The sequence below is a fragment of the Haplochromis burtoni genome, unplaced genomic scaffold (genome assembly GCF_018398535.1).
Source record: "Haplochromis burtoni strain Fernald_Lab_line unplaced genomic scaffold, NCSU_Asbu1 Contig_284, whole genome shotgun sequence".
NCBI classification, from domain to species: Eukaryota; Metazoa; Chordata; class Actinopteri; order Cichliformes; family Cichlidae; genus Haplochromis; species Haplochromis burtoni.
In genome coordinates this window covers 736,610-761,315 of record NW_024582645.1, presented here as the reverse complement: position 1 = coordinate 761,315, position 24,706 = coordinate 736,610, and the positions used below count along the sequence as shown (strand labels likewise).

Sequence of the window (24,706 nt, the reverse complement as noted above, 5' to 3'; positions counted from 1 at the left end):
TATTTATTTCTGCTGCAGCTTAGCGTCTTACTTTGGGGTGTATGGGAACTGACTCACTTTTGGAATCAGCTTCAAGTCGTCCTTTTAAGGAACTGGGCACTACCTACTGGGATGGCGCCAAGTACTACTGGGGCTGGGGTTTGGTACAGGGAGTATTACTCAATGAAAAGTCATTTATACAAACATATTACTAGATATGTAAAAAAATACACATGAGTTCGTACATTTTCAAAGGGTGATGCTTACACTTACATAGCACTCTTTTTTAAGAGAAAGATTTTTGTGCTCAAGTGTGAGCAAAAGCGAAAACCACAAGCTGCTAGCTATGTGTTAGCATGCTGTATTTGCAGATGCATGCTAGCAGTAGCTGTCCTCTTGTCAGCAATTGTTTCTGGCCTGGAAACTGTTTGCGATTTTAGCTGTTTTCCTGCACATTTTTTACATTTCTATCAAGCCTTAATAATATCACTGCTAGCTTAGTAACTGTAATGTGATTACTCTGTAACACTGAGCACGAAGCACAAAAACCACCAGTACCAACCGCACAGCCATGTGTGGAAGATTTATTCCTACACTGTTGACACGTGCAAAGAAGCACATATGAGACGTTGTTGTGCATTTCTTTTCTGTGTTTGATTCGTTTTTATTTTGCCATTTTACGTCTTCATCTATCAAAGACTAACATACCTCATATCTCATAGTCACCCAATAAAACACTCGAGGAAACACACAGAAACATCTGGCTCTCCTTTTATTTTTACAGCTTATGGAAGCAGGATTAAAGGAGAAGATCAAAGTCATGTAACTTGAATATTAGAGTGCTAAAGATGGAAACCAATGATCATAAGACAGATGTTTTGTGACATGACAAAGTGATTGCGACGCAAAGCGATTCATTACTTCTATCAGGTATGTGGACAAAACATAATGTATGACAGCTGGCAGAGTTTATTAAATGTAGTTTAAGAGTGTAACTTTGTCATTGTCAGTATGAATAGATGCTTTGTTTTATGTAGGAGTGGTCTGAACTAGCTTCTCGCTCTGTGATCTGTCCAGCTTCACAGAGAGTTTGTAACTATACGTTTGAATTCTCATATGCACACAGGAGCATCGTGCTGAAATGTGCTTGTACTGGAAAGGAAGCGATGGAAATGTCGTGAATGTTTGCGGTGGGATCCATGCACGCACCCTGGACTTACATGGAGCTTTCTGTCTCAAAGTTTGATGACTTTCTCTTACTCCCATCCTGTTTATCTCTCCTCTCCTCCTTCCCTCCTCAGTGTACACAAATGTGGAAATAGAGTCACTTTTGACACTGCTCAGTCCCTACAGTAGTATAGAACAACACTTTAGCTATTTCCCCCACAACCAATTGTCACTTCCTCTCTTTTCTTTCCACCTCCATCCCATCACCCTTCCTCCCCGCTTCCCTCCAGCCTCTCCCTCCGCCATCTTGCTGTCACTTTTTTTTTCTTGATGCCACTTTGAACGAAGAGCAATGCGGCGAAACTATTTGGGGAATTCTCGCCGACCAAACCAATGCTGCCGTCTCTCTCCTCTCTGCGTGGAACAGCCGTACCCAAATAAGGCTGGGCGTTCTGACTAGACGTGAGAGGAAGAGACGCAACAGGCAGAGGGAGAGGGAGCTGCTGAAAGGCCATGCCCTTTTAAGGATGAAGTTTCCTTTTTTTCCCTCTCATTCGCCCTCATTCTTGGCTTTCGTTGCTCCCTCCTTCCTCCGCCCTCTCTCAGTAGAGGAGTGAAGTCATCTGGCCTCATCTGCTCCTTTTAAGCCGGCATTTTTGAGAGGGAGGTCCCTTGCCAAGCATAAACACTCAGTCAAGCATCCACACTCACGCCTTCACCAGCGGAGAACTCACCTATTGCTTCACACAGTGAGTATGCTTGTCTTTTTTCCCTTGTAAAACTCCTGGAAGTGATGGTTGTCTGGTTGATGATGGTCAGATGCGGGGTGTTAAATTCATATCAAAAGGAATACATACAGAATATGACTAATTTCATCCTTCGGAGGTCAAAGGGGCTGTTTGCATGCAAAATCCGGGGGCAGATGGGAGCTCAAACATCCATATGCACCAATGGTTTACGACGTATGCAGAGACTATCGGGTTTACTAAAGATTTTTGCGCATTTGACTGAATAAAAGTTTGCAAATATCTGCACGTGATTGAGTACAGCTGCTTATAATCTTCATTCTCTGATTAAAAACTGCTGTACAGGAAGCCTGGTTGTACCGTTTTATATACATACCTTAAAACTTTGTGCAAATAAACTCACCGTTTAACTGCAATGCGGTGCATATCTTATTTGAGGGCTGATATATTTTTTTCCTTAAACTGAAAGGACATAAAAGCCAGACAGCAATTCATATATCTCCACATCTGCATAGTTTTATTTGTACAAGCAAATGATCCACTGCCATACATGAGCTTCTGAGGCGTAATGAGTTACAGAGCAGACAGTTACAGCCACTTATATAATGAGGATACAGAGCTGTCCAAAGTTTCCATCTGTCTTTATGAATACATTATGAAGCTGCTGCCTGATGTGGAGCAACGTTTGGAGAGAAGATAATGAGCAAATCATCAAAGATGGCAGCACACCCAGTGATTCCAGTAAAGCCAGCCAGCAGTAGCAGTGGGAAGGAGGAGGGGAAGGAGTACCAGTGGGTAGCTGAGTTTCTGAACAGCAGCAACAGGAGGAGATAACACTATCTGCGCTGCCAATCCAGCAGCAGTACATAAACACAGCAGAGGTTTATAGAAGCCAGGGACTGATCACGTCTTTGTAAGAGTGCATAGTTGCTATGAGCCGGATAGCAGTGCTCACATGACACAGTCACTAGAAGTACATCAGCTCACATGTACAACTGTTGTAAAGTTTGTCAGAATGATCAGAACTGCAAAGGGCTTTCAGAAAGTGGCAGGTCGGAGTAAACTTTTCTGTGCCCCTGGAATAAACTGGAAAAATAAAATAAAACCAGCACATCACCAAGCTGGGATGGCATCCTTCAGCCAGATGACTCAGCTGACAATGGCCCAAAGTTCAGCAGATTTACGCCAAATCCTGACTCTCTAAAAAGCTGAGAAACAAAAGGATAGAGCGTGCGCCGCTTCCACAAGCACCCCACAGCTTATTCATACAAATCATTAGATGGCGGTTAGCTGGTTAACTGTAGAGGAGGCGAGGCTGTCCGATGCCACGTCCCCTCGGGCTGCCGCAGTTGCCACAGCCCTCAAACTGGTTTCCTGTTCTGGCATTAGGCACATTTGCCATGGTGATAGAGAAACAGACGGGGGAAAACACAGGAGAGGGAGAGATGAATGGACTGAGGTGATGAAGTCATGACTGTGGGATAGAGCTCTTTGGGAGTTTTGAGAAGAGGTATTTGAGGCTCGCCTTTACTTCAAATCTGTGGTTTTGGCCATCTTTGGGGATTTTTTTTTTTTTTTTTTTAAATGTTCATACTGCCATATTGCTCTTACACAAAAATCTCCATCCTTTTCTTTCTACAGTACAAAGCATTAGAAGTCGCTATAAATGAAAAGCTCCCCATGCAGCAGAATTAAGCAGAAGCAGCCAGACAGCACAGAAGCTTGTTTAGCAGATATTTATTGGACCTGGGCCGGGTCCCAAACACAACATCAGGCCCCTGGACGCACATAAATACCAGTTATAGAGACTAGGCCTTAATGGATTTACTTAACCTCCAAAAAAAAGATTATATAAGCTTTGTTTGGTTGTTATGCAGTGCACACTTTCTCCTCTTCGTGGTGGGAGAAGGCACTGAGTGCACAGTGTGGTAAAGATGCCGTCTATTACTTTTCCTGTTTAAAAAAAAAAAAAAAAAAAGTGTAGCGTGAAGGATTCGTGGTCAAAGCCCACAGAGTGTTTCAGGAGGGCCAGTGTTTAAAAAGGAAAAAAAAAAAAAAGGACAGATTGAAATTATACCAGAGACACATTGCTTTGAAATAATAATTATATAATGGCAAATGTCAGGCGGAATAATGAGAGGTATGAGTGTGTGTGTGTGAGGAAGAGATATAATATCTGAAGTTGTGGTTGTAAGTAAGTGAGCGTGCTCCCCAGCATGTGTGTTTGGTTTCCTGTGGTCTGGAAAAGCACCACAGAGTATGCAGAGAATATGAAACTGGGCTGGAGGTAATGAGCTCTGGACGTTCTGGGCTGGGAGCCATTCACTTCTTTGGCATTCAGCCTCTAATACGCAGACATGGGGGATATGTACTCGTACAATGGTTTTATTTATCATATCCACGACACCAAAAAAATCCACATTTCTTTTATCCCTTTACCAAACTAAACTAAATAAGTAATTACATTGAAATGTAATGTAAAAATCCATAAAGTACAGCCTATAATCTGTAATTTACATAAACACAGCTACACTGGCTCACTCATCAGCTGCATGTCCAGCAACGAGTAGGAGACGGGTGAAATTAAAACTGAAAAAACAAAAACATGGAGCTAAAAGTAGGTTGAATATTCCAAAGTGGGAATGTGCCAGTATTGTGTTTGCACGTTGTTTCCATCACAGGTTTCCATGCCTCACAAATCATTGAGTGAGAAAGAATAAATGAAAATAGGAGGAATGTGAAAGAAAGGAACGTTTTAAGAAAAAAAGTCCCAACTTTATCTTCTGTCAGTGACCCCTACAGGCCTCTGCTACAGTGGAAAGAATCCAATCAGAAAAACTTGTGCATTGTGTAAAAACAGAACAACAGCATTCCTCACCCTGTGCCAGAAACGAGTCGCTACTCCAGCCAGAGGAGAAGTTTAACCTTTTCAATGTTTCGACTTTAAACCTCTCCAGGAACAGGGAAGTTGACGTGACCTGACATCAAGATGGCAACAAAGGTTGGATGGTGCAGACAGCACTTTGATATGAGTTTTTGCACTCATTTGCACTCATTGGCTGTTGGCCCAAAGGCAATACAGAAGCATAAAATGGAAAAAAAACAAAAAAACAAGTGCTGGCTGTATGTGTGTTTGTGCGTTGGTGCAAAGCAAAAGCCAAAAAAAAGAGAGAGGGAGGAAGAAAGAGTGTGTGTGTGTGTGTGTGCTGGCATTACAGAGGAACATATGCAAAAATCAGCTGGCTGATAGCGAGCTCCCTCTGCACACCGTCCATCCTGACGGGGCTGAATGGTTTGCACTGGGAGACGCAGCACTGTTACTGCTGGTGCTCCTGGGAAGGTTTATAATTGTACTGAATGCTGAGCATTTACGCTTCTATACACGCTTCTGACATGCATGGTGTTAATGTTTGTACTGGTGTATCATGATTACAGCATATAGTCAGGAGGAGGTGTATGCGTGTTCCCGAGTAAATGTGGCTTTATTTAAATTCTTTGCACAACTATGCATGTTTCTGCATATGCTTTAGACTCAATCTAAATGATACTGCAGTGCAAACATGTGAGCTGCTAAAAGCAACTATGAATGGAATAGGTATAAACGTATATGCAGGACAAGGATAGAAGTGACAATATTTGATAAAAAGAGATCACAGGTAAGACTAAGATCAGAGAGACTGAAATCCCCATCATTACGTGACATCAAGGGATCATAACTACATTAGCCCTTTTTCTTTGAAGGCATGTATTTCTCGTTCATTTCCATCCTTCACTTCACTTCTCTCGCCTGCCCCAGGGTGCCGGCATGGCTAACAAAGGTCCATCCTACGGCCTGAGTCGGCAGGTCCAGGACAAGATCGACAGCAAGTACGACCCAGAGCTGGAGCAGATCCTGGTGGAGTGGATCAGCCGTCAGTGTAGCTCTGGTGTGGGGAAGCCAGAGCCCGGCAAACAGGGCTTCCAGGCTTGGCTCAAGGACGGATGTGTGAGTGCACAAGCGGCCCGGATGTTTTCTAATAGAAATTGCTTTAAGATAAAGATCTTTTATTTGTGCTTCTCCTTCCTTTCTTCTTCCCTTTAACTGCCTTCCCTTTTCTACTCTCCTTTTTGGTTTCATTTTTTTCTCTCCAGGTCTTGAGCGAGCTCATTAACAGTCTGTTTGCCGGCGAGAAGCCTGTGAAGAAGATTCAGAGCTCGCCCATGGCCTTCAAGCAGATGGAACAGATCTCCCAGTTTCTCAACGCTGCCGAGAAATACGGCGTCACGAAGACCGACATGTTCCAGACTGTGGACCTTTGGGAAGGTCAGACAGGTTTCATGCTCTCAGGATTGTTTAATAGTGGAGGGTTTAGGCACTTGGATTGTATGGTGCAACCATAGGTGTTTTTTTGTTAATGAATGTGGCCACCACGTGTTATTTTCAGAGTGTTGCCATTAGAGGAGGTGGTCATTAGAGGAACGGCAGGTTTTAGTTGTTTCCACATATTGGTTTTAGTTTTCAGAGATTGATATTTGATATTTTGACTGGTGCTGTTGTTAATATGGTGTGTTGGGACAGGTAAGGACTTGGCAGCGGTGCAGAGGACCCTGTCAGCTTTGGGAAGCTTGGCCGTTACCAAGGATGAAGGCACATACAAGGGAGACCCCAACTGGTTCTTCAAGTGAGTCCTCTAAAATTAAACAGAGCCCTGTTAACACAATGACTCCGGCACCTTTTTGTGACAATTTTCAATGTTGCATTGCAGGAAGGCACAGGAGAACAAGCGAGACTTCAGCGATGAGCAGATGAAGGCTGGCAAAAATGTGATTGGCTTACAGATGGGCTCCAATAAGGGAGCCAGTCAGGAGGGCATGAGCTACGGAAGACCTCGACAGATCCTGTAAAGTCACTGAGCCGCCAGTGGAAAGGGCGCTCACTGCAGAGCCGCTGGCTTGGTCCAACTCCATCTCCAGGTCCAGCCATGCCACCATCCTAACTCCAACTTCAGAGAGATGGAGCTAAACCTGTTGTCTGCAGCGAGCAGCACTTGCATCAGTACCCCAAACCTCTTTAGCCCCTCTTTTAACCAAAACCTCTGGTGCTTTTTACGATCTCTTACACCCTTTGGTCCTCCTTAAACTTAATAACTGTCACAGAGCCCTTATTTACATGCTCGCACTGGTGATCAATGCAGGGTTCAACTATGCTTTGTCTTCGGACCAGTAACAACTGAATGTTTGTAGTCTTAAGCTGCAATTGTAGCCATGAAAAATGACCAAAAAGTGTCTTGTTAAACCAAACAAAAACCTTTCACATACCAAAAGTTGATCCGGTCTTTCCTTCGATAAGGAACTCGTGTTGCATCTGCCTCCCTGAATTTTGATGGGTTCTGACAGAAATACGAATTCGTTTACATGCCGTAAAGCGTTCTTCTCAAATTTACAAGCACAACCATGTTGCACCAATGCTCCTCATTTTTACTGCTACCGTGTCAAGTACACGTCCCACATGGCTGCGCCTGCTGTATCAGCGCTCATATTTTGTACATTGTCTTATTAAATAATGACTTTGAAATGCATCTCTGAATTGACTTTGTGTTTCCAGCTCTTTAAGGGTACATGGCAACGGGGAACACTTATCACATTTTTATCTGTAGGCGTGTAAGCGTCGACATAAAAGAATTCAAAAATGGGAAAGTCTTATTTTACGGGAAAACAGTCGTCTTCTGGCAGTTCTGAGATTTGACATTCCCATTGGTTAATTTTTCTTTGTTTTTGCTTTATTTTGTATCCATGCTGTTGTTTGTGTTCAGTGCCAGTTAGTGCAAGTTAATGTTGCAACTGTTACCATAATAGACTTTAAAAACCTCTGTAACCATACCCAGGATTGTTTCAGATTACCTTGAAATGTAGTCAGTTACTCAATTCAAATAACTTATTCGATTTAAAAAAAAATGTGTAAAACCACTCAACACATACATTTACCATGCCAGATTAATTTATACAGGTGACTTACTGGAGGTGTGTGCTTGTGTGAACTTGGTTTTAAAACTACAAAAATCAGTCAAAGAGAGAACTTAATCAAGCATTGTTTATTATCACTGAACTTGCCTGTGACTTGCACAGTAATGGTTTTCAATATCACTCCAAACACTGTTTACATTAAAAAAATTATACTTCTTTAATAGTCTTTAAAAAAAAAAAAAGCACTGTAAAAACACCATCAGCATAGTACATCTGTACAGCAGGCACACATTGTCTATATATTATACTTTATTAAAAAATTGATTTGCAAATCCCACAATGCAAAAATCCCATTTCAAGTTTGTATTTTTCTTTTATTTGTAAATTCTCAGTAGTAGATTGATAAGCCACAGAAAACAACACCAGGCTTAAAAAAATAAATGCATAAAGGAATTCCCTCAAATCAATCTTTTTATTGAAATACAGTACCCACTTGAAGCCTCACATTTTACCATAGGTCACTTTTTCCATGGAAGACCTTGCATATCTCTCTCTCTCACACACACACACACACACACACACACACGACACACACACACAACACAACACACACACACCACACACACACACACACAACACACACACACACACACACACGTTTTTTTTTTTGTTTTTTTTTAAGTGCACATCTCAGTTCTTCCTTCCACAGGTGTATTGTATCCTATCAAGCTCTTCTTTGAGGTTACATTTTAAACATATGAGCAAATGAACACTTTCACACATGTAATTAAACCAGGAACCCTGTTAAGTCCATCTGATGGTCATACCAGACCTGTGCATTAACTTACTTTACAGGAATTTTAACCTTCGTACCAAATTTTTCTTCCATGTCTAAAGAGATCGCAGAAAAAAAATGTGATCACCTTTATTAAGGGGATGTGCACAAGCCACACACCTTTGCGTGCAGCACAAACACACTGAAGGCCACTCTTAAGGGGAATGCAAAGAAGGACGAGAGTGCACTGGTTTGACCCTCCAACACCACTGCTGGAAGCTGAGTGTGGAAGGCTAAGTTGGCGAGTGGCAAAATGAAGGTGTAAGCCTGAGAGGTCCTATAAGGACTAACAGTGTGATGGTTTTAGCCCTTAATCTGGCTCAGTGCTATGTTGCCAGCCATTCCCCACTGGCAAGCGGCTCTTTGACATCAGAGTCCAGCACAGCCTGCAACTCCACCCCTGAGTCCTGCTCCTCATCCCCAATCAGTGCCTCCTCCACTTCTTTCCCTTGTCGCCCCCTCCTGTGACCACCCTGTCTCCTGGGCAAGCAGAGAAGGACCCTGAAGTCTACGTGGGCCATCATAACCTCCAATGTGTAGTAGAGGGACCAGAAGAGAGCAAAACAGCCAAGCAACAGCATGAACTGGAAGAGGAGGAGGACACAGGTTATAGAAACAAGGAATGTAAATCACCACAGGAAGAGTCAATCAGTGATGGCTGAATGTGCTGGTAAAGTGCAAAGGAAGGGAGCTGATAAAGAATGGAAAAGGAGAAGGAGCACACACACGTAAAGGTTAGCTGAAGGGTTAATTAATCAATACTCGATTTGTTTTATACCCTTTTGTCCAGGGGCTCACAGATTTTAGTTACCCTTTCACATGTCCACCATCCTACTGCTAAGTTAAGTTACGCACATCTTAACTAAATAAGAAAGATGAAGGCCTGAGGATATATTTAATCACTGGAGACTTTATGATAAACACTTCCCTGATTGATGGTTAAAACCATGAAAGTTGTACAAGAAACATGTTAAAAACAACAACAAACACACATCACCTCCCCAGGGAGAAAATGAACACAGTCCGCAAAGAACTCAAAAGACTGAAGCACACAGTGGGCAACAGCATGGTAACCATGACGCGGCTTGTCTGAGTGTGCAACGTAAACGCCACGCTGTTTACCTTGAGGTTGTTGGACGTGAAGGGCTTGGTGATTTCTGGAGGCAGGTCCAGGCCTGGAGGGCAGGGCAGAGAGAAGTTGCTGTGCAGATACTTCCCAGTCATTGCCTCCTCCACCAGCCTGTCAATCGATGCACAGCCCATCAAACTCACAGAACATCTTCCTAAAAATCACATGTTCACTCCAAACATCTGCGCAAGTGTTATGCCGACTGTGTATCGGTTCTTGCCTCTGTCTTTCCTTGACCTCGCTGAACATCATAGATGAACCATACAGAGTCAACTTCCTCTCCTTCAGCACTCCCACAGCGGCACACTGGACAGAAGATTCATCTTCTACAGAAAAAGTGGAGTGAGGAGGTCATGATGAAGAGTCAAACAAATAAAAAAAAATTAAAAACCCAAACAAGTCTAGCTGTAAGCAGGGCAGAAACTCACTGTGGTCAGAGATCTTGAGGGTGTAGAGGCCCTGGGCTCTCTCTCCCCAGCAGCGCACAGTGGAGAAAGTCCAGTCCTGGTAGCCTGCATTATCTCTATGAGCACAAAACACACACAGCTACATTAGACTGCAGCACAAACAATTTTCAGTGCAATCTTGAGATACATTAGAAACCTTAAACGTGAGTACGTTTTACAATTACCATTTTCCGTAAAGTGTTGTTTTACAAAGCTCAAAGACAGAAACTACCTGTCGATGGCACGGCGAGCCCCGATGACTGATGTCATACCGCTGGGGCAGATCAACACGAACTCCACGTTGCCACGGCAAGGATGGATGACTGTCACGGTCACGGCCACATGCTCCAGGGTCTCCATTCCAGATTGTCTCAGGTCGGCAGCAGAGACTGATGGAGAGGAGACAGAGCGGCTCACACTGTTTGTATGTTTGACAGTTTGACCCTTTATTCTAACCTGGTAAACAATGAAGAGTATGTGAATATGCTTGAAATCATTCTGAATGCATGTTTAAGTTTCTATTTCAGGGCTCACTAGCTTCATTTTAAGTGCTGCTTCACAATACCGCGGTGATAAGAATTCAATTTTCTACTCGTCCTATTATTTACAAAACTTTATTTCAGTAAAACTTCTTTGCTGCTGTTATGACAAAGCAAATAACATTTCCTTTAAAAACAATTAGAGTTTAGCTAATGAATGAAATCAGTCCTAATCTGGAGAGACTTTAAAACAGAGCAAATCAATAAAAACCACTCTATAATTTCAATCTTCCCTCAAACGTGAAACTGTTATCAGTGAGTCTTCCTGACCACCTCTTGCCCTCCCAGTGCGAGTGTCTGGTAATTTCTTGGTATTTCCTGGGCTCTGAGTGCTAATGGGCCATGGCTCTATCTGACCATGTAGGGCTGAACACATCCTCGGGGCAGGGAAGGACGCAGAGGGCCCAAGGAGAGAGGAGGAGACGTGTAAACAGAGGTGTGGACGGTAAGATGGAGAGGCATGGGACAGATGTAGAGAAAAAGGGAGGGGCAGCAAGGACAAGGAGACACATGGAGAAGAGGAAAGTAAGAAGGAAAAGAAAGCAACTGTAGAGGGGAAATGAAATAAAGGACAAAGAAGAAGCTTGGAGAAAGGTTTTAAATGCTAGAAGCTCTGACAGCTCAGAGTTCAAATCAACTTCAGATTTTGGAAGATTTTCCATGAATGCACTGGTCTGGCAGTGGTTTTCACTGGAAATTTTAAGGAAACCTGATATGCATTCAATAAACAGGGTGCGGGGGTGAGTGCGTAATAAACTCCAGACAGCACGCTGCTGACCTGTGCTCATAGCTCAAGAAGGGAAGACACATGAAGATGAAGATGTATCCTGGGATAAAAGACTGCATGCTTTTCTAAATAAGCAGATGATGGTTTTTTTATATCTTTGTCATTGGGCTGGTCATGAGCTTTAGGCCAAGCTAAATAAATTCAGTGTAGAGCTATAAAAATGATGTAAGATTGTTGAAACTTTTTTTTTCAATCCCAACTTTTGTCTGAGATGACAGGTTTGAGTATACCACACAAACCAACTCTGCTAAATGACTGCTCTGGGTTAGAATGTGATGACGCAGCAGCTGTGAGCTTTTACCATCGTGTTTCTCTTTTACAACTAACTCACTGGCGTTCCTTCACCTCGCAGCAACCTAAAACCTCTATTCTTCACAGGAACATGAGACTGCGAGCTCCCACACATCCTCTCTCCCTCAGAAAAGTCAAACTCAAGTTGTCTGTAAACTAACGTCACCCACTCGCCCTGACCTGGGCTGATGAAACATGATGTGACTGGCCATGAACAGGTCAGAGCAAGTTGCAGCGTGCGCTTACAAGTGGAGAAAATGTTCACATGGGAAGAAGAAATTTTGAAAAGCTAAAGGGGGCGTGTTAGTGAGTCAGCCAAAACACATAGAAACTACCACAACAAACCCCGAGTAGTGTGACGGGCAGGTCTGAACAGCGTCAGTGGTGAAGAAAAAAAGAGCCCCAACCAATACTGACTGAAACGACGCTTCAAGGAGAAAATGTGGAGTACAGCACCTCTTTAACAGCAGCTCTTTGTGCGCACACACACAGACGCACACACATCTGGCTGTATTCCTGAAATCAACAAGCCCATAAAAGAGGGAAGATACAGATCGAGGGAGGAGAGGAGGAGATGAGGGAGAAGGAAATGTTTCTGCTAGAATGAGGTCACCATATGCGAAAAAAACTGTACAAGGGAGAGATTACATACACAGATAGCTGAATGTGAGAGATTCAGAGCGGTAAGAAGTGATGAAGGAACAAAATGAATAGTGAGAAATGTTAAAGTAGTTATATCAGAAAAAAATTGAAGAAAATGGAAAAAAAAACCTGCAAAGAAATCTGGAAAAAAAATTTCGCCAAGAGAACTCACAAACAAAGAGAACATTACCAAATATGGACAAGCAGCCTGTCTGAGGAGCAGGCAGGCAGAGAGGGAGGGGCAGAGGGAGTTAGCTACATGAGTGCAGTGTGTAAACTTGACAAGTAAATGTCCAGTACAGAGCTGAGAGAGAAGAGTAGACACTGAGGCAGGGTTACCTTCCCAGGTAAGGACGAGCTCATCGGGATAGATCACAATGGGGGTTTCCTCCTTTATTACAGAGCTCTGATAGGACAAGAGGAATGGCACTGACTCCCACACCTGAAACAGAAACCAGAGACATCTTCAGCCTAACCTGGAGTGGACATCTTTATTGAAAGCAGTGGCTGTGTCTCTACGTGCGTATGTGTGAACCTTGGCGGCATTGACGAGCCTCCACGCGTTGAGCAGACCAAAGCCGTGCTGGTGGCTGTGATGAAATCCTGCTCCGTTCACCTTCCAGTCGGCACTACTGTCGCACTGTCAAAACAAACACAGCCAAGATCGAGTTTATGCTCTTATTGAGCAACAGAAATGACAAAATAAACAACAGAGACCACTTCCAGGAGTATTGGGAAATGAGATACATCAGATCTGGCACGTTAATGAGCCAGCTTTCCTCTTAGGCAAATTTTGTTACCCCTGGACAAAGGCTGGCTCTCTGAGTCTCATATAAACTGGCTGCTGCCTGTAACTATGTAAATATAGCAGCAGTAAGTTTGGACAGGGCTTACACATCCATATAAAAGCTGATTCTTTATCTGGCCTTCATAACACTCGAAACATTGCTTTACTATTTATGATTACTGGAAGAGTAACTAGCAATAATGGGGGTAGATGAGGCTTCATATGTATCAAAATGCATTCAACATCACACGCTGACGATATCGGAAGTGCAGAAAAATTAGCAGGACTTTCCAAGTCTACGAAAAAAATTTAAATAAAAAAAAAATTGTCACCATATCCTGAGATTGCTCAGGATATGGTGACAATTTGTGGAGCTCAACAGTCACAAGACTTAACACAGGGACTAATCAGCCGAGTTCTCTCTTTGATTCCTGGTTGGCTGGGCCGTAGCTGCATGTTACTGAAATCACCACTTTCTCCCGCTTGTCTGTTTTTACTGCACTCTATATGTCAGCAATGAAGACTCACAAATTTTTATAAGCCAATAACTCTTGAGTTTTATCCACTGAAGCAAAACACTGCTGAAAAAAAGATTAAGGGAAGATTTCAAAACACTGTTCGAACTGTGAGCTAAATTGTGTCAGAGCCTACATTTAGTTTACTTTGCATCCCATTTTCACCTTTCAGGTTTTGACATGTCATTTTGAATCATTCTGTGAACAGCTGGTATTGTGACCTGATTGGCTGAACAACAGAACACACAAGGGCTTTACTCAAAAAGATACTCGACAATTACATTACACCAAATAATGAAAATGTTAGTAGAAAGAGGCTTCAAACGCGGATATACATTTTCAACCCAAGAGCACAGAGAAGAAGGCATGAAAGATTAATGCCATAAATTCAATATCCAAACAAAGATTCTCCCCTAAGAGAGAAGTTTACCTGAGCACAGTGTGTGTGTGTGTGTGTGTGTGTGTGTGTGTGTGTGTGTGTGTGTGTGTGTGTACTGTAATAACCAAGTTTCTGAATTTCATCAGGCTTACCTTGGTGGCAGTGAAGGTGATGATGTGCTGGATATCCCTCCAGGTGAGGCAGGGCCGGACCTGCAGCATGAGTGCCACCATTCCTGCTGCCAGGGGTGCTGCAGCAGATGTACCGGTGTGGCCCTCGGTACAACCTGTGCCCCCCTGCATGGACCAGTCTGAAGTCACCTGAAGAACCACACAGATGGGCTGAGTGTTGGAAGGATCGTTTGGAGAAACTGTGCACAGTATAAACAGTGTCACGGCAGTAAAAACTGTCAGGAGTCTGAATATAAACTGTTATCAAACCCTCAAACCCTTTTTAAAAGCCATCTTGACCCATTTGAACGAAGGTAACCAGAGTTCAGCCCTCTGTATGTGCAGTTATTGGAGTACAATTTGACACTGGCAACACCCAGAGAAGAATTTAAGAGCCACATTAAGATTAACCTCATTTATTTTACTTTTTTTAAACGAACAAAACCACAGGGAGGAATACATTAAAATGTGTATACACAGACACAGACAATCCAGACACCTCCTTGAGCAAACAGCAAAAGATCAACAGCTGGGAATAGCTGTTGATCTTTTGCTGTTTGCTCATGGACATCAAATACAGCGCAGTGCAGTACATGTACTGGGTCTCAAAAATGTTTTTAAAAAGGCAATTATGATTGGATGTGGGTGGTATTGCAGTATGATTTTCAATACACTCTCTGTTTAGCTAGTAAGAAGATGACGTATTTTGGTCTTCTGTGCTGTTGCACTGTGTTAAAATGCCACCAATGTGCAGTGTCTCCTGATCCACAATAAGTAATTTATTAAGAACGTTTCATTTATATAGCACCTTTTAAGATGAAAATCACAATGTGGTTCATATCAAACACAGACAATTAAAAACGAAACAGACGATAAGACAAAATAAAATACTAAGGCCCAGTTAGCTTTTTAAATGAGGAATTTTTATGGCTGGACACAAACCCTGATCAGAACATCTGAGAGTCCTACTGGTGACACATAGCTGCAAAGGTTCACTGATATATTTAGGTGCTAAAGGTGAACTTTGCATTGAATTCTAAATTTAATAGGGAGTGAGTGCATTGAGATCAGCAGCTGTGTGAGATGAGCAACGTTGGGGGATCTGGTAAGCTTACCAGCAGCAATCTGTGGAAGATATAGATGGTCCAAGGAGGTTTTACTGAGGCAGACGAAGAGTAAATTACAATAGTCCAAAGATGAGATAAAAGCATGAACAGCAACTAATATTTCTCAGCTGATGAAAACAAGAACAAACTAAACCTTAAACACGCAAATCCAACAGAGTGCTAAGCTCAGCGAGCTGTGCAACATAACAACAGTGAACAGAAAACAAAGTAACCAGTAAACTGTTCATGAGTATTTTGGGTTTAGTCCCACTGATCAAAGATGACACAGCCAACATTAACAAAGAACTGTTTGCCCCTAGAAAGTTGTGCTTGAGGAAAATAATCAACCAGTCTCTTACTATCATTCCTTGAAGGAAGCCATCCTTGCGCCACCTATTTAAGTGGGTAATGCATTGCCTGAGTCTAATAGTTACGCATCCAATCATTTGTTCTAACTTTCAACCTCCTTATTTACAACATCCACTACAGGTATTAGAGCTGTTGGCAAGGCCACGCAGACTGCAGCCCCTTGTAGTTGTCCAGTAATGAATAATGAAGCGCCGTTCTACAACAAAATATAACTGCTATTTGTGGTGACACCTAGCGAAGGTAGCAAAGTGTAATCATTCAGTCAATCAAATGCTGCCAGTACAACTGCTGCTATCTACCAGATACACTGATGTAAAAGTCAGTATGTGATGGACACATGAGAAACACAATATGCTGCCAAACCGTGGTCACCATTGTTCAAAGCATTAGAGGCTCTTTTTTAACTCATATACGAGGTTTTATAAGGCCCACATGTCTTTTAGAAATAGTCATGGTGTATTTATTTCAAACAACTGAATTTCTTCATCTCCAACACTGAGCATCATGTTTTAATTAGTCACAGCTATTATTTGGGACTTACATTATTTTTATGAGAGTTGAAGCCCTTAAAATATTTTCAATCCTCCATTAGTACAAGATGCAAAAACTGCCAACAGCTTAGAAGTAATTTCTAAGATATCACTACTTTTTTTTCTCATGACTGTCCAGATGTTATAAACTCAATAATAAATCCCAACTCAGCGCGCTGGTGACAGCAGCTGTTCTTGGTAAAAGTTTCTGGAGACTATTGAACTAACAGGCAGCGTCTGGACAGCATTTGGCCTGTGACCATACTGTGGTCAGCAGTGGATCACACAGCCCACTCCTGGCTAAGCTCTTCTCCCTCAGGCGATGACATCCGCCGCTCCAAACTGCGTTACCGTGGTGATGCGCAAACAACAGCAAATACAAGTCAGCGGCTTCAATGGGCTCTTACCCCTGTCAACATTAGTCATGGTTTTCAGATGAAAACACTCCCTGTTGCTCTTGATGTGGAGCTGCTCTTTCAAACAGCTGTCCCCATCACTACAGTTTTAGACCTTTCCAGTAGAGAACTCAAACACACTGGTCTGCATGTCATGTCTTGGAGTTTGGTATCTTCAGGCTTAATCAGTAAGGTTAAATATACGCGGCACAACAATTTTTAAACATGTAGAGCAAGAAACAGACGACCCTTTTGAAAATTTTATATAGATTTTCTATATTGGCGATCATCTGTTCACTCACACGTGTGTGCTGGCCAAGAGGCTGACAGCTCACCTAGACACAACTCAACTTTATGTCTCCTTTCCAGTGCCACCTACGCGGCTTGGCTCGACTTTACTCTGTTTTGGTGATTTTTGATTAAAATTTAGCACCACCTCAATGTGGGTGTGGTCATTGGTGCCGCACAGCAGCACAGAAGTCCCGTAACATCATTTGCATGCAACGCAAACAGTTGGAACCCTGGCCTCCTGCTACTACCACCTAATGGAAAAACAGAGTCAAGCAAAGCCAAGTCTGTGCTAGTGGAAAGAAGGCTTTGGAGAGAGTAACAATTTTTGGGAACTTTTTTATTATACTTGTAATCATGTAACAAGTTATTTCAGCTTGAGTGGAGATACAGAACAGCCTGCCTCCACAAATTTCTTTAAAGACTGCAGTTCAAAAATTAGTTAAACTTTTAAATTTCTGCTACATTTAGCATCACGCAATGCTGTAGTTATCTACAAACTGTGCTAACATCCACTTGGAAGAATACCAAGACTCACCTTTGAGTCAATCTCTGTCTAGTTGCTTACTTTACACATGATGCACATGATTTAAAGCTGTTTGTCTAGTTCAGAACGCACACACCTCTAGTCTGAATTTCACCAAACATGTAAGGTGTCAAACCACTGTCATGGCCACTATTAACCCAGCTAAATGAAGCTAAACTAAGTTGACTCGCTATTCATGCACTTAATTCTTTTAGTTGTCTTTGTTTGATGAGACTTACAATGCTCCTCAAAGAGCCCCTCCCACTGCTGAAAGTGACGGCCAGCATAGATGCGCACTCCTCAGCATAGAATGGCATCTTGCCTTTCTCGTCGACCGCTCCTGCATCAAACAAACACAGAAACTACTTGCATGCGCCACACATACTGCACAAATAAACCTGCAGAAACAGGGCGGGCACAGGCACGCCTAAGAATGTCCGGTTCTTACCGATTGTAATGGTGTAGATCGAGTTGGCGTACCCGTCGTAGTTGCAGTTGTCGTTGTACTGACCACCGTTACCGCTGGCAACTATAAAGATGCTCCCGAATCCTCGTCTGCCTGCAATCACCCCGTGCTGCAGAGCTGCCTGTGGAACAGGGACAACAAACAAGTCATTAGCATAAAAACAAAAAAAATAACAAAAACATGAAGTGAAAATCTGCAGTGGTCTTCTACATGTCCAAGCTGCTGAGCTTTTGTGTTTTACTGCCCTCTGCTGGACAAAGAGTTCTGTGAATAGATGATCCCACCTTGCCCAGAGGATGAGGTCCATCCACAGTATGCCCATCATCATCTGGACCCCAACTAAAAAACACACAACGAGCAACATCAGCAAGAACATGAGAACCTTCATTAATATGATATTACAGCATATTAAAACACCGCTTAATTACACAGGAAACACAGTCGGACCTGCAGCTGTAGATGTCATTAACTTGGTAGTGTTTGTTAAAGGCTATAGCCTCCAGGCTGTCTGTCAGCGGGCCATCGAGCACTCTAATACCTTAGAAGCAAGCAACAAGTCACAAATGAGATAAATTCAGAATTAACTCTGTCATCTTCAGATTTTAACAACGGAAAAAAAAAAAATCAACATTTTCTGGTCTGTACCTGCTACTTTGCTGCCATAGGCCACTCCCACTGCGCAGAAGCTGTTGTTGGAAACAGCTGCAATCTCCCCAGCGCACCGAGTACCGTGGTGGTTGTCGCTGTGAATGTCAGGGTGAGGCATGGGGTCTGGGTCATTTGAGTTAAGGTCGTAGCTGCCTTCTGGACTCTAAGGAGGACATAAAATCAGTTTTTAAACATTACTAGAATCGTTAATAAGACAATCAAGAAAACTATTACAACTAGAACTTCTTATTATCCAATTCACTTTGATGTTCTCTTCACTGTGTGATCACCTTTCTACTAGTGCGGACTGTAAGTCTGTCTACACTGTAAAAAAAAACCAAAAAACTGCTTCCCTTCTGCTGACAGCGACATTCTCTCTACTTTATAACTTTCCTCTGATCTACAACATGCTGTTTAAAGTTAAATCTGCCACAGTAGTTCCTCCACAGCAAGATGATTCTTGTCTGGCCTGCAGTTGCTAAACTATAATACAAAAGCCCACTGGCAGAATTGACTAAAAAAAAAGTATCGATTACAGTGATTCAACACTGGATTCCCTACAAAACAAATAAATCCATGCCAGTTCCCATTGTTAAGCAATAGGAATAAATCAAAAAATTGCTTAGACAGTTTTGACTTACATAATTTGGCTGAATATCTTGGTGGGTGTGCTCCACCCCGTCATCAACAACCACCACTGTGACTCCCTGGCCGGTAATGTTACGCTCCCACACTCCTGTCACGTTGATGTCCATGCCCTTACTGACGTCATTGTGCTGCAAAAACAGGCAGAGTAAAAAAAGGATGAGAGGAAGAGGTGGAAATAGAAATGTCAAGGTAAATCAAAACGAGAACAAAAATCAAAACAAGAGAACAGAAGGAGAAAAGGTGAAGTGGTGTATCTGGCAGTATGGGTCTTATTGTACAACAAGCATTTCTGTGAAGCCAATCAGAGCTTTGAAATCCACTATGGCTGTTTTGTGTTTTTGTACCCACATATTGGACAGCTGTGAAAAACAAAGTAATAAGCTTATAAATCAGGAAACTATAAAAGAGGCGCAAGCTCAAAGGTTACAATCAACTGAGAGGCAGTATTTAGCTTTTCACTTTGCACCTCATTCTCACTTTAGGCAACATTTTACTTTCCTTCTCTCTCCTTGGTAAGCTGTCTGATATTGCTCCGTAGTATTTGGCATAACCGTTAAAAATAACACCAAATGTCATGTCGCACACGGATTGTTACATTGATTCACACTTAAATTGCCTGGCTTAAATTCCATTCTGATTGAGTTGTTAAAATAGAATTTAGAGCTAAAAGTGCTTTTTAATTAAGATATGAATTGATTGTCAGCCTCTGAATTAGTTAAAAATGTTGATGCCACATTTCATCATAAAGACAGTCAGTCAGTCATATGCATCCTCACCAGGTGCCACTGTTTGGGGTAGTTGGGGTCATTGAAGGCCATCGATCTCTTTGAGCGGCTGAGCACTCTCTCCTGAGAGTACCACATAACATGAGGGTGTCCTGCTAAAACATCCTCAGGCCGGAGAGCTTGTCTCTTGATGCGTCCTACAGACCCAGCACTGGGCTTTGTAGAGCACAGTAAGTAGTGGCCTTCCAGGTGTCCTATCTGGCCATGGTTGTGCAGCCCAGCCTGCTCCGCTACCTGTGACAAGAGAGAACACAGATGACGACTGAAAAAATTAAAATAGGACAATGCATCTAAACGTGGCCACCTTCATGTAAGACTAATGTAAGGCACTGCTGGTCCAGAGAAACCTTTTTATAGATCTTATAACATTTGGATTGTGTGTGTGTGTGTGTGTGTGTGTGTGTGTGTGTGTGTGTGTCCAGACTGAAGGAACTGTCAAAGTTGGCAGGTGCTAAATGACATACCATGAGAAGATCATGAAAGCGAATCACTATTGGTATGATTTACTGGAATATAACTCCAACAGGCTGGCATGTGCTCTTAATGTGGGTAGGTGTGATTGGTTAGTGGGGTTTTGGAGGTAATCAGGAGCAGCACCAGGAACTGCAGGAAGCCTCGGTGTAAGATTAGCAGCTCTCCGTATACGGTACTTAACATGTAAGTAATGAGTCACTTGTAATGTTATGTTATGCATCTTAAAAGTGAACAAAATCACATCTCTAATTTTCAACTACAGCATTATCATGAAACTCCTGACACTCAGTAAACACATGTTCCAAATCACAGCGTCCTCCAACTCATTCTTGTGTTTGTAGCTTAGTTGTTGTTATGCCAACAGCTGGCTGGCTGTTGGATATGTTGCTCAGAAATGCAATCAGTTGTGTGAATGGAAAAAACAGAAGAAAAGGAAAACGTAAAAGATCTAACAGTATGCAGTTCTGTGGGAAGTATCGTAGTGAGAATGCTTCACAGAACTGTTTGGTCCTAAAGCATTTTTACAGCAAACCTGTAAAACAAACCCCAGGACTCTCAAAATTTCAAAATCCCTGGTAGCCCTTCGGGCAGGGACTCTTCAGTTTTTGGTAGCCCAAAATAAATGTAAGTAGCCCGAATAAAAAAAGAGAGCAATTTTTTGATTGATGTTTTGTTTCCTGTTTTGTTTCTTTTACAATATTATACATTAAAGTATAATATTGTAAAGGAAACAAAACATTAATCAAAAAATTGTTGAAAAACAAATTACAACATTGTATAAAAATTACAATCATCAACTCAAATACTTGGTTCTAATTGAACAGAAATTTCTATGAACTTGTAAGAACTGTGTAGGACATGAATCAGTCTGTGTCAGATCCTGAATTTGAAATTTCCACTGAAGTCACGGGTAAGAGACAAGTGGAACCAAGATCTAGGCCATTTGCTTTTTGAAGTTTGCAAAGACTGCTAAATTTTGCCAGTGGTAGTTCACTCTTTGCAACATAGTACGCTGTTCTAAACAGATTTTTCAGGTTTATTTTTAGTATGTTATTTGCAATTGGTGTTTGTTCTGGGAAAGATATTGCAGACTGAGCAATAATGCATTTCTTGCATTTCTCATGGGTTCTAATGGGGGCCTTTCTTAAAATGACTGGTCCCAGTAACAAAGGCGCTTGTCGACTCAGAAATCGAGAGAAAACCAACAACACACCCGGCAGAACATTATGTTATTTACACGGGTGCACATAAGTGGTCCGCATGTGCGCATTCGCTGTCAAAATAAAAGACGCGCACCAGATAAGAAGTTGCAACGCGCGTTTGCGTCCATATAAAAAGCATGTTTTTGTCCGCTAGAGTGGGATTTTCACGGCACATTCCGCACCACATCTCTGTGCGTTCATCATTTGTTTGAAGCCAGCTCACCTCCTGCAACCACTTTTCCGAGAATACGCGCTTCTTTTGTGGTTCGGACTCCTTCTGACATTTCTTTGGAGGTGGAGGAACACCAAAGTAATTGCTTAAAGGAGCTTCTTCGACATCTTTAAGAGTTCTAAACAAATGTCTGTCCTCCTCCAGAAAATCTTATGTATGCAAACACGCGTTGCAACTTCATATCTTGTGCGCGTTTTTTTTTTTTTTTTTGACAGCGAATGCGCACCTGCGGACCACTTATGTGCAGCCCTGGTTATTATAGCTCGTCATATTGCAGCCACAGAAATTCTTTTGTCCATGAAACCATAAAGCTGCACTTTCTTTTTGCCTTATAGTCTGATTTGTCATAACTTCTCCGTTTTGTGGTAAGCTTTTCTTTGGCTGTCACTTCTTCACCCTGACCTGTCTTATTTGGCTCAGCAGAACTAAAATATATATCCTGCTGCTTTTACACACCACTCACATAAGCTCAGCGATTCTCTGCGCGATCAACCTCTCACATGTTTAAGCTGCTGGAGATTTCACTTGTCATGTTTGCATAGTAAGCTAACGATTAATAAGACGATGTCAGAGGAATTGGTGCGCAAATTATCATCACTCACAGATCAGTGCTGTCGCTCTCTATACACAGTTCGCACGATTGCAAAGTGAAAGCAAAAAAACAAGCGCAAATTCAAACGCGATTTCAATATGTCACATATTGACAGTGGCTCACCGATGCCAATGACATAATTACCCAGCTACATTTCCTGAAAGAATGCAAAAGCATTGACATATATTTTTCCTTCCTACAATAGCCCGACGGGCAGGGCAGAGATAGATTTTGGTAGCCCGACTGGAAAAATCGCTAGCCCCGGGACATCGGGCAGGCGATTTTGCGAGCCCTGAACCCTGTCAAATCACTACATAGATAAGAGACCATGGGATAAAAAGAGAATACCAACAGGGAGCAAAAAACAAACAACTGAAAGGTTTGGTGAAATGAAAAGCTAATGAATGTGAATGTGTTAAGTTCAAATGCAAATGTATGAAATGGCCTATTATGGTTACAATATCAACAGCAAATAACAAGCTCTTAAGTCTAATCTGAAAAAGCATGAATGAAGTACTCTACCTTGTTGGCTATGAAATCCATGTGCACAGCACCGTGTTCACCATCTTCTTCCTTGTGATTAAGACCAATGTGCAGTCGAACCGCCCAGGACTGACCTGGACTGCAAGAGGGTGACGGCCAAAGTGAGGGATCAGAGGCAGGCGCTAAAGGAAGTGAGGGGGTGACAGGGGTCAGAAGGATGAGCAGCAGGAGGACGAAGGAGGACAGAAAAATCAGTAAGAGGAAAGTAGGCAGATAGAGCTTTGCCATGGCGAGGAAGGGTGATGCACGGGGCCAAAAAGGCGAGTTCTCCTCATTGGAAAAGCGACCTGAACATCAGACAGAGTCAGACAGGGAGAGAAAAAGGTGTCATTAGTGAGGACAATCTGTGAATCAGTGCGCCTTGGTGTTTATCATCTGCATGCTGTATTCAGAAGCAATGTATCAAATTCACAGCACCTTACTAACTGGATGCCATCTGTGTGAGATAAACCCTGTGGTTAAATCAAAGCCTTTGCACCAGTGAGACACACAGTGCATTCCAACACCTGCAAAACAACATCAATCATACCTGTTGTGGGCGGTTTCTTCTAGCCAAACAACAGGTTGTACTACATGTATGCCTCAGGTTTTTTCACAGAACCAAATAACGTGACAAATCAATCACCAGGAAAACGTCCAGTCTGCGCAAATGTGCGTATGTAACATCTATAACCACATCAGACATACAGCCGAAGACATTACCGATGGCTGTCCTATCGAAAATCTGAATTATGATATTGATAGCCTTAAAAAGGCATTTACGGCTATTTAAATCGTGGCTCTTTCTCTTTGATACGCATTAGCTGTCTTGTCACCCAACAGTACGCTCTCGTGACTTCTTAGTTTTGATTACTTCTTTTTGTTTTGTTTTTATTTAGATTACTAGCTAGCTGTACGTTTGACCGAGATTTGTTGTATAATTACAGTGTCTGTGAAAACACTGCCACGTACACTCGATAAAATTATAATGTAGTAAGAACAGAAAAAGAAAGAGGAAAAAAGTCAACAACCTGAAGAGGGAGTCGGGTTTCGTTCCCAGCCTCGTTGTTATCATAGCTTAGTAAGCGAGCTAGTTGTCCTGGCGGCTAAGGAGTAAGCTCGCTATTCTTTTATTAGATAAAGTAGTACGAATTAGTAGCTGTTTGAAAATGATCTGTAGTCAGACACCTTCAGCTTAGTTTTCCACTGAATCCCCGTTTAGTCCTCTGCCGTTTGTGAAATTCAGGGAACCAAAGGTAATCATCTCATTTCCGTACAACGCTCGAGAAGTCGCTATCTAGGTGCTACGTCACGCGTTGCGCAAAACGTCGTGTGGGCTTCCTGATTGGCCCAGAGCCACGGCGTAAAGCACTGCAGTTAAAACAACAACAGCAAGTTATTCAAAACACTTGGAGCATTTATCGTAATCGAAGATTTATCGTAAGAAATCATTAACAATTTTCCCTCAATATAAAAAAGAAGTGCAATTTCAACAGCATGTCTGTTTTTGTTTTTGTACAAGATAAAAGAATTGCTGCTCTATTGAATGCAAGAAATCTTCTTAGCAC

General features: G+C 42.3%; 2 protein-coding genes across 4 annotated transcripts; one reads left to right on the top strand and one right to left on the bottom strand.

The window, feature by feature from the left end:
- Positions 1-1,717: 1,717 nt before the first annotated feature.
- tagln (transgelin) lies at positions 1,718-7,450 on the top strand. 2 transcript variants are annotated; one of them, XM_005942420.3, is made up of 6 exons: positions 1,761-1,895; positions 4,850-4,893; positions 5,689-5,877; positions 6,024-6,195; positions 6,451-6,553; positions 6,638-7,450. In XM_005942420.3, the coding sequence occupies exons 2-6, from the start codon at positions 4,882-4,884 to the stop codon at positions 6,774-6,776; spliced, it is 615 nt and encodes a 204-aa protein (XP_005942482.1). In that variant the 5' UTR covers positions 1,761-1,895; positions 4,850-4,881; the 3' UTR covers positions 6,777-7,450. The 2 variants fall into 2 exon arrangements, with proteins under 2 accessions (XP_005942483.1, XP_005942482.1); XM_005942421.2 differs by lacking the exon at positions 4,850-4,893 and having other exon boundaries at positions 1,718-1,895.
- Positions 7,451-7,944: 494 nt separating this feature from the next.
- Positions 7,945-24,475, bottom strand: pcsk7 (proprotein convertase subtilisin/kexin type 7). 2 transcript variants are annotated; one of them, XM_005942423.3, is made up of 18 exons: positions 24,170-24,459; positions 23,577-23,665; positions 23,139-23,446; positions 20,108-20,350; positions 19,325-19,459; positions 18,681-18,846; positions 18,483-18,573; positions 18,320-18,374; positions 18,018-18,156; positions 17,809-17,909; positions 14,338-14,505; positions 13,040-13,144; positions 12,844-12,946; positions 10,478-10,634; positions 10,228-10,322; positions 10,020-10,125; positions 9,793-9,910; positions 7,945-9,254 (listed from the first exon to the last, which is right to left on the bottom strand). In XM_005942423.3, the coding sequence occupies exons 3-18, from the start codon at positions 23,385-23,387 to the stop codon at positions 8,997-8,999; spliced, it is 2,289 nt and encodes a 762-aa protein (XP_005942485.1). In that variant the 5' UTR covers positions 23,388-23,446; positions 23,577-23,665; positions 24,170-24,459; the 3' UTR covers positions 7,945-8,996. The 2 variants fall into 2 exon arrangements, with proteins under 2 accessions (XP_005942485.1, XP_005942484.1); XM_005942422.3 differs by lacking the exon at positions 23,577-23,665 and having other exon boundaries at positions 24,170-24,475.
- Positions 24,476-24,706: the final 231 nt, after the last annotated feature.